The sequence below is a fragment of the Salvelinus alpinus genome, chromosome 28 (assembly GCF_045679555.1).
Source record: "Salvelinus alpinus chromosome 28, SLU_Salpinus.1, whole genome shotgun sequence".
NCBI classification, from domain to species: domain Eukaryota; kingdom Metazoa; phylum Chordata; class Actinopteri; order Salmoniformes; family Salmonidae; genus Salvelinus; species Salvelinus alpinus.
The window spans coordinates 35,442,145-35,458,120 of record NC_092113.1 but is presented as its reverse complement, the minus strand read 5'-3'; the positions used below and the strand labels follow the sequence as shown (position 1 = coordinate 35,458,120).

The window sequence follows — 15,976 nt, the reverse complement described above, 5'->3', positions numbered from 1 at the left end:
ATGCAGAGAGAAAATCACATCAAACACTTATCATCAACACAGTAGACCTATAGTACTTTAAAAACTCACCTCACTGTGATGATCAATTTGAAGAAGGAAGTTCAACAGCAGGTTGAAACCGTGTAAAACATGGTTGTTGTGGATGTTGTTTCAAAGCCTAACACAACGAAATGGACAGCGCTTTCTAAGGTGATGATTCATTCAAAACACCCACAACCATATTAGAGCTGATGCATATGCATAGGCTTATGAGCCCAAGACTGAAAGAAAAACCTGAATTAAAATTACGATTGTGCAATTATACAATACACAGCCATACAAATGGCAGAAACACATACAACACAACTGATTTAAGATGTCGTTGGTACATAATTGGTCTAGCCTATACTGCAAAATGTAACTCATTTGAGTAATGGCCTTTGAGTGTGGACTGTATTATTATGCATACTGGATGGACTGGTTACCTGATGCTACACTCCAACATGAGTCTGGGAGAGGACGTATAGCCCTAGGCGATGCTGTTGGTTCATTGATTGTGCAGGGCATCTTACAGTTAGCCTACAATTAGTGCATTTGTATTTTATTTTGAATAGTCTAGTAATTCATTGGGTGACACATTACCTTTAGCTATACAGAATATCTCAGCACCATGCGTTTCCATCTCCTCCTCTCTGTCCTTTATTCGTTTCTCGAGCGCGCAGACGGCCTGTCAACAATTTTGTGAAATATGTTTAGTTGCAAAAACATATTACTATTGATGTTCCCGAACAGGTTTCACTTGGTTTCCCAAATGAAGCACTGGGTAGCTGCAGGAACAATGTTGGAGAGCCCATGGCATACAGAGCCCCTGGCATACAGAGCCCCTGGCATACAGAGCCCATGGCATACAGAGCCCATGGCATACAGAGCCCCTGGCATACAGAGCCCATGGCATACAGAGCCCCTGGCATACAGAGCCCATGGCATAGGCATACAGAGCCCCTGGCATACAGAGCCCCTGGCATACAGAGCCCCTGGCATACAGAGCCCCTGGCATACAGAGTCCATGGCATACAGAGCCCCTGGCATACAGAGCCCCTGGCATACAGAGCCCATGGCATACAGAGCCCATGGCATACAGAGCCCATGGCATACAGAGCCCCTGGCATACAGAGCCCCTGGCATACAGAGCCCCTGGCATACAGAGCCCATGGCATACAGAGCCCCTGGCATACAGAGCCCATGGCATACAGAGCCCCTGGCATACAGAGCCCCTGGCATACAGAGCCCATGGCATACAGAGCCCCTGGCATACAGAGCCCATGGCATACAGAGCCCATGGCATACAGAGCCCATGGCATACAGAGCCCATGGCATACAGAGCCCCTGGCATACAGAGCCCCTGGCATACAGAGCCCCTGGCATACAGAGCCCATGGCATACAGAGCCCATGGCATACAGAGCCCATGGCATACAGAGTTTTGGCGGAATATCACTTCTCGGGCAGCCAGAGCATGCTCTTCAAACAGGAATATCACCTGTCAGGCAGCCAGAGCATGCTCTTCAAACAGGAATATCACCTGTCAGGCAGCCAGAGCATGCTCTTCAAACAGGAATATCACCTGTCAGGCAGCCAGAGCATGCTCTTCAAACAGGAATATCACCTGTCAGGCAGCCAGAGCATGCTCTTCAAACAGGAATATCACCTGTCAGGCAGCCAGAGCATGCTCCTCAAACAGGAATATCACCTCTCAGGCAGTGAGAGCATGCTCCTCAAACAGGAATATCACCTGTCAGGCAGCCAGAGCATGCTCCTCAAACAGGAATATCACCTCTCAGGCAGCACATGACCCACTATATAACTGAAGTAGCCTACAAACCGGGCCGGTAGGAAAGCACATGACCCACTATATAACTGAAGTAGCCTACAAAACGGACCGGTAGGAAAGCACATGACCCACTATATAACTGAAGTAGCCTACAAAACGGACCGGTAGGAAAGCACATGACCCACTATATAACTGAAGTAGCCTACAAAACGGACCGGTAGGAAAGCACATGACCCACTATATAACTGAAGTAGTCTACAAAACGGACCGGTAGGAAAGCACATGACCCACTATATAACTGAAGCAGTCTACAAAACGGGCCGGTAGGTAAGCACATGACCCACTATATAACTGAAGTAGCCTACAAAACGGGCCGGTAGGAAAGTTCGCGGCCTCCATTCGCTATTTGACTGCATACAAAGGACATTTATTTTCCCCCCTGCTCTGTTCCCTCCCATTTGGGCCATTCTAAACTAATGTGGCATATAAATAAAGACAAGATTCAATTGAGAATAGTTTGATGGGTGAAAATATGATCACTTGATGAGAAAACAGCTGTGCAGCCTGAGGCAAGGAACAGAGCACCACTTTTTTGCTACTTTCTCAAATCATCGATAGTCTATAGTCACATTATGCAGCCCATATATGTTTTGATTCTCAGGTGTGTATCATTCACAACTAAAGTTGCCAAATAACTCAAAATCTAGCATACATATAGGACCTGTTTCAAATGATCACTTTTATGCTCAACATAGCTTCTTAATATGCGCACTCGCATGGAGCATAGATAACATAGCACTACAGCAGGCCAACTCATATGGATGCAGTCTATCACAGTGCCATCCGTTTTGTCACCAAAGCCCCATATACTACCCACCACTGCGACCTGTACACTCTCGTTGGCTGGCCCTCGCTTCATACTCGTCGCCAAACCCACTGGCTCCAGGTCATCTACAAGACCCTGCTAGGTAAAGTCCCCCCTTATCTCAGCTCGCTGGTCACCATAGCAGCACCTACCTGTAGCACGCGCTCCAGCAGGTATATCTCTCTGGTCACCCCCAAAACCAATTCTTCCTTTGGCCGCCTCTCCTTCCAGTTCTCTGCTGCCAATGACTGGAACGAACTACAAAAATCTCTGAAACTGGAAACACTTATCTCCCTCACTAGCTTTAAGCACCAGCTGTCAGAGCAGCTCATAGATTACTGCACCTGTACATAGCCCATCTATAATTTAGCCCAAACAACTACCTCTTTACCTACTGTATTTATTTATTTATTTTGCTCCTTTGCACCCCATTATTTCTATCTCTACTTTACACTTTCTTCCACTGCAAACCAACCATTCCAGTGTTTTTTTTATTTATTAAAAAAATATATATATATATTTTATTTTATTTTATTTTTTACTTGCTATATTGTATTTACTTCGCCACCATGGCCTTTTTTATATTTTTATTTATTTATATATATATTTTGTTTGCCTTCACCTCCCTTATCTCACCTCACTTGCTCACATTGTATATAGACTTATCTTTTTCACTGTATTATTGACTGTATGTTTGTTTTACTCCATGTGTAACTATGTGTTGTTGTATGTGTCGAACTGCTTTGCTTTATCTTGGCCAGGTCGCAATTGTAAATGAGAACGTGTTCTCAATTTGCCTACCTGGTTAAATAAAGGTGAAATAAATAAATGTAAAAAAAAAAATCTGTTCTTCGGGAAAAAAAAATTCATATCATAACGTTTCTTTAGACCTGATTAAAATATATAATGGATGTATTGTGATGGTGTATATTACATTTATTTATTATACTTTTTAAAACGTAGATGTTACAAACGCGCCCATCAGCGGCTTGTATGCGTGGAGGCCGACAGATGCTAAACATGTTTCATGTTGTTAATTAACAATCAATTACAGTGAGACCGGCAGTCTTTTGCATGACAATAACCGTCTGACAAAATGTCATGACTGCCACAGCCCTAGTTGAGTCATGTCTGCTAACTTTGTTGTCTCTGGGTGTCTTGTCTCCTCCACCCTCTTCCTCCACAGGCATGTTCCTGGCTGACATCATTGAGAAGTACTTCGTATCGCCGACCCTCTTCAGGGTCATCCGATTGGCTCGAATCGGCCGCATCCTGCGTCTGATCAAAGGGGCCAAGGGCATAAGGACTTTACTCTTTGCCTTGATGATGTCACTTCCTGCCCTGTTCAACATCGGCCTCCTGCTCTTCCTGGTGATGTTCATCTTCAGCATCTTCGGAATGTCCAACTTCGGCTACGTCAAACACGGGGCCGGGATAGACGACATGTATAACTTTGAGACCTTCGGGAACAGCATGATCTGCTTATTCATGATCACCACGTCTGCAGGCTGGGATGGTCTCTTGCTCCCCATCCTCAACTACCCTCCTGACTGTGACCCAACCATGGAGAACCCAGGTGCACCGTCTACAGGCAACTGCGGCAACCCCTCAGTTGGCATATTTTTCTTTGTCATGTATATCATTATTTCCTTCCTTGTCGTAGTCAATATGTACATCGCCATCATCTTAGAGAATTTCAGTGTAGCAACAGAAGAGAGCGCCGACCCGCTCAGTGAAGACGACTTTGAGACCTTCTATGAAATTTGGGAGAAATTTGACCCCGCCGCTTCCCAGTTCATCACCTTCGCAAAACTGGGTGACTTCGCAGACACCCTGGAGCACCCTCTCCGCGTTCCCAAACCCAACACCATCGAGCTGATCGCCATGGACATGCCCATGGTCAGCGGCGACCGCATCCACTGCCTGGACATCCTGTTTGCCTTCACCAAACGCGTGCTGGGCGACAGCGGCGAGCTGGACATGCTACGCACGCAGATGGAGGAGCGCTTCGTGCAGGCCAACCCCTCCAAGGTGTCGTACGAGCCCATCACCACGACACTGCGCCGGCGCCAGGAGGACATATCCGCACGCTGCATCCAGAAAGCCTACCGTGCTCACCTCCTCAAACGGGGCTTCATCTGCAAGCGCAGGCCCAAGACCAAGCTGGAGAACGGAGGGACCAACAACCAGGAGAAGAAAGAGAGCACAGCCTCCACCGCATCTCTCCCCTCCTACGACAGCGTGACCAAACCTGACAAGGAGAAACAGGAGGAGAACGAGGGAGAGAGGAAAGAGAAGGACAGAAATCAAAAAGATGAGCGGGAATCTAAATTTTAGTCAGGCTTCAGTCACTGTCATTATTACAATACTACACACAGCCAGAAGGAACTCTGAGCCCAACAAACAGACAAATGTATAAAAAATATAATTTGTAAGTTTGCAAGCAAATTCTTTTACGAAAACTACAATTTCATTTTTTACAGACTTCAATTTAACACAAAATGAAGGATCGAGATTCGGCATTGGATAGTTAGGGTCAGTTGAAGCAAAACACAGATGGCGGTGTACATGTTGCCCACGATAAGAATTTAGTTAGGACACCATTATTATCACGAAAGGATTTTACTGCCTGATAATACATTTCTTCTTTATTTCTTGGAAATAATGTGAGGAAGAACCACGATAATATAAATAATTATCAATAATAACTCAATAATAGTGTGCCCGCCATTGACATCCTATATATGAATATATATGTTCAGGATCATCGAAAAGAAGGGAGAAACCTCTGCAAACAAGATGGAGGGAGATTTATTGGAGCAAAGAGTCTCTGACTGCCAGAACCCTGTGTGGACGAGCCCCTGCTGCGAAATGTCCACCACTATGGGAGCACCTCAGGAGAGGAACGGGTCGGAACCTATGTTACAGAACCTTCTAGAACTGTTCTACTACGCAGTCTGACATGGTCTCTGTAACATCCACTTCCTGCACTGTCGTTCTTATCAACTTTTAAATACGAAGAATGAACGTTTAGAGAAAGAAAGAAAACAGAACAGCCGACAAAGTTTTTACTTTGTCAGTTTGTGCTGAAAATACTTATATCTTTACATTATTTGAGCAGCAAAAAAAAAGAGAAAAAATAACATTTAGCCCATGTCACACTAGTCTCTTTTCATCTTCTCTCGCTTTGTTATACTAACATTATGAAAAATACATTTTCTACATGGGCTTTCATACTGTCACACTGGGTAGGGGGCACAAGTCAGTGTTTAGACTTGGGCTGAAGAAGGGTGGGGACTCGCTCTGACCGACTGAGTCTCAGATAAATTATTGTGCTCGTTCAATGCATAGATATGACTTGCATGAAGGCATGTTTTGATCAGGAAGCATGCATGATGTAATCATAGTCCACAAGACACTAATTATCTTACTACTCTAATGGCTTGACCATACGTTTGAGGCAGTCCACTGGAAAAATGTTTATGAGAAATATAACTGGAAAATGATTGCTATATATGACACATACATGTCTATATATACAATATTGACGGAATAAAGTGGTGTGACCTACCGTTCACTATAATGTTGCTTTTCAACTGCCAGACCCATCTTTTTATGACGTCCATTGGGATTTTAAGTGAGGATGTAGTTTCACCCTCAGAGGCAAACCTCTATTCTGGCACATTTAAGAAAAACACAAACTATATCTTTTTTTTCTTTTTCTGAGAGGGACAAGCATAGTTGCTGCTGAGTTCTATCAGGAATATATCTTCAGAATGAGAATGAGGATGCAGAGATTTAGAAGACACTTTTCAGACCATTCTAAAGAAACCTAATCTGGGCCTTATTAAGAGACCTTGGTTTTTGCATCAAATGTTTACTACCCTTACCTTTGTTGCTACGGTTACCACCCTTACCTGTGGTCTCCAACCAACTCCCTCTTGTTGTTGTTGTGGCAGTATGAACAGGCAATGTTTGATGCCATATCCTGTATATCCATATCCTGTATATCCATATCCTGTATATCCATATCCTGTATATCCATATCCTGTATATCCATATCCTGTATATCCATATCCTTCACAGATCAATGTCAGTTAAAATTCTAAAATTCTCCTCCAATGCTTTGTCTGTCTGCAGACAGGGAAGAGCGAGACTTGTATCAGTAGGACTGTAGGGGGAGGATGATGGGAGATGTTGAAACAGCTGATATACTGATGCTTCCATAGATCCTTTCTTCTGGTTTTTATTTGATTCACTTCTGTCCTCTGTCACTCAGTCAGTTCCCTGTTAGACTATCGTTCACTGTGACCCAGTGGCACATCGATAGCCTTTTCTAGACACTTTGAGTTGCCAGCTCTGAAGTTTGTAGATGTCCTCTGATGCAATGCAATCCTTCTCAGAAGAAAGTTTGAATTTCAAGCAGTGTGAATGTATGTGGCATAGTAGTTCGTATCCCAGAGAAAAATCTGCCGATTTTGCTCCTGTAAGTCTCTCTGGATAAAACCGTCTGCTAAATGACTAAAATGTAAATGTAAAATGTAGTTCATCTATAAAGCAGCATAGAGACATAAAAGTGACATAGAAGTATGAGTGTACATAGAGGGGACCATGGAGGGTACATAGAGCAGCAGGACATGCTCAGCCACTCCTGGCATGATGTACTAAAGGACTGAAAGACGGTCGGCCATCGAAGGCTTAAGGGTTGTACTGTGGAGAATAGAAATATATCTGATTGGATAGACTTATTCAGGGAGGTGGGGGATGGTATAACAAAGGACCAAAGGAGAGACTTAACAGAACCTCTCCTGGACCCTCCACAGTTTCTAGCCTGACTGCCATGAATGAAAATGATCAGAGAAAGTCAAGATGGCATCCGGAGCAGCAGGGAAAATAGTGCTTATGTCTTCAGCAGGAGTGAGTGCTGAAAGTCCCATGTTTGTCAGTATATCATTGCGCTTTGTGGGACCTCTTCAACACTGTGTATAGTGTGTGGATGTTGGACCCAGGCTTGCATCATCATGTCATGTGCTAGCAGTCTATTATTTGATTGGTCACCTAGCTGTCTGTTTGATAAATTAAGAATCTGCCTGGGGATGCAAGAAGGTCAGAGTGACGTGACCCGTCCAACCGTCGTTTCTCACAGATCTTCTCTGTCTCTGCAGAATAAAATTCAATTAGACTTTTAGCAGATAGGCCTCGTATGATCAACTCGTATCAAGTCATGATTCATGATTCACAGTAGAATCGGGCCTTTAAGAAAATGTAAGGCAGCTTTGAAGCTACTCAAATGAAACGAGAGCGAGCGCTAGGCTAGGCCGGGCCAAAGAGATGATTTAGATCCCTGTGAGTGACAGGCAGGTGAGACAAGTTGAGACATAACAATAACAGTTCCTCTTAAAGGTATTTGCAGTTTTTTTTCTACACAGGAGTGATGTAATGGTCGTTCATCTATACAAACAAACGGATGCCTGGTCAGACAACAACATAGTATCTAGGGACGCACCATTGAAGCCATCATGGTGTGTTGAACACTGCCTGTACCCGTACCTGATATCCCCATGTTTGTCTATTATTACTATCTAGAGGTCTGTTTACAATATGAAGACATGTCTACAGATAACGTCCGTCTGTTTGACTGCTGCACACTTTAAACCAAATACATTCCCGATTTGATCGATCAATGACGTTACAACCATAAGAGCAAACAATGCCATCCAGTTTCAGCCCGTGCTCATTTTGGATGTCATGTTTTAGATGAATGATGTATTGATCAATGAATTTACTTGGAGAAATAAAATGAACAAAAATAAGAAATATACATGTATGTGCTGTGCAGGCTATGATGACACAATCACTGGAAAAGAATGAACTTTTTAAAAGAAACTATAAATAATGTACTATATTATTTTATTTTATCGGCATGCTTTGTTGTGTTTTTTTGTAAATAGTGAATTTTAAAGAGCTACCAGTAATAATCTAAATGAAACAATAACAGTATAGAACAGCTTCCAGATATGCACCTTTGCCACATTTGTTCCTTTTGGGATTTTTTGTTGTTGACACTTTTCACTTTGTTGACGAAAATTGAATGAAATATAGATATTATATAATACACAAAGATATATACATATATGTCTATATATATATGTCTATATGTACAGTGCCTTCTGAAATGATTCAGACCCCTTGACTTTTTCCACATATTGTTACGTTACAGCCTTATTCTACAATTGATTACATCGTTTTCCCCCCCTCATCAATCTACACACAATAACCCTTAATGACATCACAACACCCCTTAATGACATCACAATACCCCATAATGACATCACAATACCCCATAATGACATCACAATACCCCATAATGACATCACAATACCCCATAATGACATCACAATACCCCATAATGACATCACAACACCCCTTAATGACATCACAATACCCCATAATGACATCACAATACCCCATAATGACATCACAATACCCCATAATGACATCACAATACCCCATAATGACATCACAATACCCCATAATGACATCACAATACCCCATAATAACAAAGCAAAAACAGGTTTTTAGAAAATGTTGCTAATTTATTTAAAATAAAAACTGAAATATCACATTTACACAAGTCTTCAGACCCTTTACTCAGTATTTTGTTGAAGCACCTTTGGCAGCGATTACAGCCTCAAGTCTTCTTCTATGACGCTACAAGCTTGGCACACCTGTACTTGGGGAGTTTCTCCCATTCTTGTCTGCAGATCCTCTCAAGCTCTGTCAGGTTGGATGAGGAGCGTCGCTGCACAGCTATTTTCAGGTCTCTACAGAGATGTTCAATCCGTTTTAAGTCCGGGCTTTGCCTGGCCACTCAAGGACATTCAGAGACTTGTCCCAAAGCCACTCCTGCATTGTCTTGGCTGTGTGCTTAGGGTCATTGTCCTGTTGGAAGGTGAACCTTCACCCCACTCTGAGGTCCTGAGCGCTCTAGAGCAGCTTTTCATCAAGGATCTCGCTGTACTTTGCTCCACTCATCTTTCCCTCGATCCTGACTAGTCTCCCAGTCCCTGTCGCTGAAAAACATTCCCCCAGCATGATGCTGCCACCACCATGCTTCACCGAAGGGATGGTCCCAGGTTTCCCCCAGACATGACGCTTCACATTCAGGCCAAAGAGTTCAATCTTGGTTTCATCAGACCAGATAATCTTGTTTCTCATGGTCTGAGAGTCTTTAGGTGCCTTTTGGCAAACTCCAAGCGGGCTGTTATGTGCCTTTTACTGAAGAGTGGTTTCCGTCTGGCCACTCTACCATAAAGGCCTGATTGGTGGAGTGCTACAGAGATGGTTGTCCTTCTGGAAAGTTCTCCCATCTCCACAGAGGAACTCTCGAGTTCTTGGTCTCCTCCCTGACCAAGGCCCTTCGCCCCCGATTGCTCAGTTTGGCCGGGCGGCCAGCTCTAGGAAGAGTCTTGGTGGTTCCGAACTTCTTCCATTTAAGAATGATGGAGGGCACTGTGTTCTTGGGGACCTTCAATGCTGCAGAATTTTTTGGGTACCCCTCCCTAGATCTGTGCCTTGACACAATCCTGTCTCTGAGCTCTACGGACAATTTATTTGACTTCGTAGCTTGGTTTTTGCTCTGTCATGCACTGTCAACTGTGGGACCTTATGTAGACAGGTGTGTGCCTTTCCAAATCATGTCCAATCAATTTAATTTACCACAGGTTGACTCCAATCAAGTTGTAGAAACATCTCAAGGATGATCAATGGAAACAGGATGCACCTGAGCTCAACTTTGACTCTCATAGCAAAGGGTCTGAATACTTATGTAAATAAGGTATGTTTTTATTTTTTTTATAAATGTGCCAAAAAATGTAACAACCTGTTGTCGCTTTGACATTATGAGGTATTGTGTGTAGATTGCTGATGATTTAAAAAAAATATTATCCATTTCAGAATAAGGCTGTAACGTAACAAAATGTGGAAAAAGTCAAGGCATCTGAATACTTTCCGAAAGCGCTGAATATACATATTACAAAATAACACTGTTTGTTTGTCACATTTGATTGATGTGTAACACGTTCAGTCTAAAACTGGTTGGTATTCAGCACCCTACTGTATGTGTTGGGAAATAGCTGATACATTGTCACTGGAGCTGCTGCCATGGATTGTAGCCTGATATTACCATGATGATGAGAGGTTTATGCTACCAGCACATTTCTCACTGTTTTCTGCAAACTTGTCAAACTTTTTTCAACTGCAATAAACAGAAAAGAACAGAAAAGAACATTCACACAGACACACAGCAATTCAACCTGACTAATCAGTCATTTGTCCCAATTAGATAGTCCGTTGGGTGTGACTGCCTCTTCCAGTGAAGATGGCATCTATCCCAACCAAGGCCTAGTATCTACCCATACATCCACAAGGCCTAAAAGACCTAGTATCTACCCATACATCCACAAGGCCTAAAATACCTAGTATCTACCCATACATCCACAAGGCCTAAAAGAACTAGTATCTACTCATACATCCACAAGGCCTAAAATACCTAGTATCTACCCATACATCCACAAGGCCTAAAATACCTAGTATCTACCCATACATCCAAGGCCTAAAAGACCTAGTATCTATAGATACATACAAGGCCTAAAATACCTAGTATCTACCCATACATCCAAGGCCTAAAAGACCTAGTATCTACCCATACATCCAAGGCCTAAAAGACCTAGTATCTACCAATACATCCAAGGCCTAAAATACCTAGTATCTACCCATACATCCAAGGCCTAAAATACCTAGTATCTAAAGATACATCCAAGGCCTAAAAGACCTAGTATCTACCCATACATCCACAAGGCCTAAAAGACCTAGTATCTACCCATACATCCACAAGGCCTAAAATACCTAGTATCTACCCATACATCCACAAGGCCTAAAATACCTAGTATCTACCCATACATCCAATGCCTAAAAGACCTAGTATCTATAGATACATCCAAGGCCTAAAAGACCTAGTATCTACCCATACATCCACAAGGCCTAAAATACCTAGTATCTACCCATACATCCACAAGGCCTAAAATACCTAGTATCTACCCATACATCCAAGGCCTAAAAGACCTAGTATCTACCCATACATCCACAAGGCCTAAAAGACCTAGTATCTACCCATACATCCACAAGGCCTAAAAGACCTAGTATCTACCCATACATCCACAAGGCCGAAAAGACCTAGTATCTACCCATACATCCACAAGGCCTAAAAGACCTAGTATCTACCCATACATCCAATGCCTAAAAGACCTAGTATCTATAGATACATCCAAGGCCTAAACGACCTAGTATCTATAGATACATCCAAGGCCTAAAAGACCTAGTATCTACCCATACATCCACAAGGCCTAAAAGACCTAGTATCTACCAATACATCCAAGGCCTAAAATACCTAGTATCTACCCATACATCCAAGGCCTAAAAGACCTAGTATCTAAAGATACATCCAAGGCCTAAAAGACCTAGTATCTACCCATACATCCACAAGGCCTAAAAGACCTAGTATCTACCCATACATCCACAAGGCCTAAAATACCTAGTATCTACCCATATATCCACAAGGCCTAAAATACCTAGTATCTACCCATACATCCAATGCCTAAAAGACCTAGTATCTATAGATACATCCAAGGCCTAAAAGACCTAGTATCTACCCATACATCCACAAGGCCTAAAATACCTAGTATCTACCCATACATCCACAAGGCCTAAAATACCTAGTATCTACCCATACATCCAAGGCCTAAAAGACCTAGTATCTACCCATACATCCACAATGCCTAAAAGACCTAGTATCTACCCATACATCCACAAGGCCTAAAAGACCTAGTATCTACCCATACATCCACAAGGCCGAAAAGACCTAGTATCTACCCATACATCCACAAGGCCTAAAAGACCTAGTATCTACCCATACATCCAATGCCTAAAAGACCTAGTATCTATAGATACATCCAAGGCCTAAAAGACCTAGTATCTACCCATACATCCACAAGGCCTAAAAGACCTAGTATCTACCCATACATCCACAAGGCCTAAAATACCTAGTATCTACCTATACATCCACAAGGCCTAAAATACCTAGTATCTACCCATACATCCAAGGCCTAAAAGACCTAGTATCTACCCATACATCCACAATGCCTAAAAGACCTAGTATCTACCCATACATCCACAAGGCCTAAAAGACCTAGTATCTACCCATACATCCACAAGGCCGAAAAGACCTAGTATCTACCCATACATCCACAAGGCCTAAAAGACCTAGTATCTACCCATACATCCAATGCCTAAAAGACCTAGTATCTATAGATACATCCAAGGCCTAAAAGACCTAGTATCTACCCATACATCCACAAGGCCTAAAAGACCTAGTATCTACCCATACATCCACAAGGCCTAAAATACCTAGTATCTACCTATACATCCACAAGGCCTAAAAGACCTAGTATCTATCCATACATCCACAAGGCCTAAAAGACCTAGTATCTACCCATACATCCACAAGGCCTAAAAGACCTAGTATCTATCCATACACCCAAGGCCTAAAAGACCTAGTATATATAGATACATCCAAGGCCTAAAAGACCTAGTATCTACCCATACATCCACAAGGCCTAAAATACCTAGTATCTCTCCATACATCCACAAGGCCTAAAAGACTTAGTATCAACCCATACATCCACAAGGCCTAAAAGACCTAGTATCTATCCATACATCCAAGGCCTAAAAGACCTAGTATCTACCCATACATCCACAAGGCCTAAAAGACCTAGTATCTACCCATACATCCAAGGCCTAAAATACCTAGTATCTACCCATACATCCACAAGGCCTAAAAGACCTAGTATCTACCCATACATCCTCAAGGCCTAAAAGACCTAGTATCTACCCATACATCCACAAGGCCTAAAATACCTAGTATCTACCCATACATCCACAAGGCCTAAAATACCTAGTATCTACCCATACATCCACAAGGCCTAAAAGACCTAGTATCTACCCATACATCCACAAGGCCTAAAAGACCTTGTATCTATAGATACATCCAAGGCCTAAAAGACCTAGTATCTACCCATACATCCAAGGCCTAAAAGACCTAGTATCTACCCATACATCCACAAGGCATATTAGGCTTATCTATATACTGTAACCACCCTACACACACTAGGATCTAGTACACCTTTCCACATACACAAGATTTGGTCCAATCAATCTATCTCTCTATCTACCCATAAATACAGCCACACGGTCTAGTCCAATCAATCTATCTCTCTATCTACCCATAAATACAGCCACACGGTCTAGTCCAATCAATCTCTCTCTCTACCCATAAATACAGCCACACGGTCTAGTCCAATCAATCTCTCTCTCTACCCAAAAATACAGCCACACGGTCTGGTAGGCCTAACTACCCATCTCCATCCATACAGCCACACGGTCTGGTAGACCTAACTACCCATCTCCATCCATACAGCCACACGGTCTGGTAGGCCTAACTACCCATCTCCATCCATACAGCCACACGGTCTGGTAGGCCTAACTACCCATCTCCATCCATACAGCCACACGGTCTGGTAGGCCTAACTACCCATCTCCATCCATACAGCCACACGGTCTGGTAGGCCTAACTACCCATCTCCATCCATACAGCCACACGGTCTGGTAGGCCTAACTACCCATCTCCATCCATACAGCCACACGGTCTGGTAGGCCTAACTACCCATCTCCATCCATACAGCCACACGGTCTGGTAGGCCTAACTACCCATCTCCATCCATACAGCCACACGGTCTGGTAGGCCTAACTACCCATCTCCATCCATACAGCCACACGGTCTGGTAGGCCTAACTACCCATCTCCATCCATACAGCCACACGGTCTGGTAGGCCTAACTACCCATCTCCATCCATACAGCCACACGGTCTGGTAGGCCTAACTACCCATCTCCATCCATACAGCCACACGGTCTGGTAGGCCTAACTACCCATCTCCATCCATACAGCCACACGGTCTGGTAGGCCTAACTACCCATCTCCATCCATACAGCCACACGGTCTGGTAGGCCTAACTACCCATCTCCATCCATACAGCCACACGGTCTGGTTGGCCTAACTACCCATCTCCATCCATACAGCCACACGGTCTGGTAGGCCTAACTACCCATCTCCATCCATACAGCCACACCATATCAATGCAATTACAGTTCAACACTTCAACAATGTCTGATACTTTGTGCTTCAAACATCTCTCACCTTTACTTTGAAGGGTTTGTTTCTAATCTAGTGTTATAACTCCTCTCATTGGCATGTGCCTTTTTCAGCTTTTTTGTGTTTTTTTTGGAAGATGATGATACCACACTTAAATGTTTCAAACTGTGGAAGGAGGGAATGGGGTGGTGTGGGTGTGTGTGGGGGGGGGGGGGGGGGGTCGTTAATTTGAAAAGAATGAAGGACAACGTATATCAGGGACTCGAGGCTACCAAACAGCATCATTTGTCCATACGATACGATGAGAGGGGTCAGAACTGATACTGCCGGGGATCAGATTATCTTAACTATTAACAAATACCTGCCTTCTTCTCTTCATCCTCAAGATAGACTTTTGATGTTACCTTACAAAACAGCAATCCAACTCAAAACAGCAATCCAACTCAAAACAGCAGTTTCTTGTGGTCATGTGTGTCACCTTGTGAAAAAGCAGCTTGCCTTCTATATCTCTGTTCTTTCCATCTGAAATTTATTTTTGTATTATTATTAAAATAATGAAATAATGGGGACTTTTCTTTTTTTAGCATATAGATTTATTATTAACTTTTTTATTATTTTTTGCTGAAAAATCAAACATTTCAAACTGTCGTTTATCATTTGAACGCTGTTATATTAAAGATACATACAGTATGGTGTTAGTGATACACAACCATTTGGACTCTTAGTAAGAACTCATGAAAGATTGTCTTCATTTGAACACAAACATTTGTATGACCAATAAAGCAGCCTTCCATTTACAAACTGTATCGTCTCTGGGTTCTTTTAACTGGAGATCAGGATTCACAATATCTCTTCTATGGGAAGACTTCTACAATATTGTGATGTATTTAATCAATGGGTTGATATTCAGAATATTTCAGGATATCTACAGTATAGAAGACTATAATATTGTGATTCTTCACTCATTTTATTTACAGTAGGCAACATTTAAAGCACTTTTGGTGCAAATTTTTATATTAATGTATTTTGATATATAT

At 42.7% G+C, this 15,976-nt stretch overlaps 1 protein-coding gene across 3 annotated transcripts in view; it reads left to right on the top strand.

Annotated features, from left to right (window-relative positions):
• The window catches only part of LOC139557758 (sodium channel protein type 8 subunit alpha-like), a 122,499-nt gene extending 106,756 nt beyond the window's left edge, over window positions 1–15,743 (top strand). For all 3 annotated transcript variants that reach the window (XM_071372921.1, XM_071372919.1, XM_071372920.1), the window contains exon 26: window positions 3,860–15,743. In XM_071372921.1, coding sequence (XP_071229022.1) covers window positions 3,860–5,010 — 1,151 coding nt within the window. In that variant the 3' untranslated portion in view covers window positions 5,011–15,743. The remainder of the gene's footprint in view (window positions 1–3,859) is intronic.
• The last annotated feature ends 233 nt before the right edge of the window (window positions 15,744–15,976 follow it).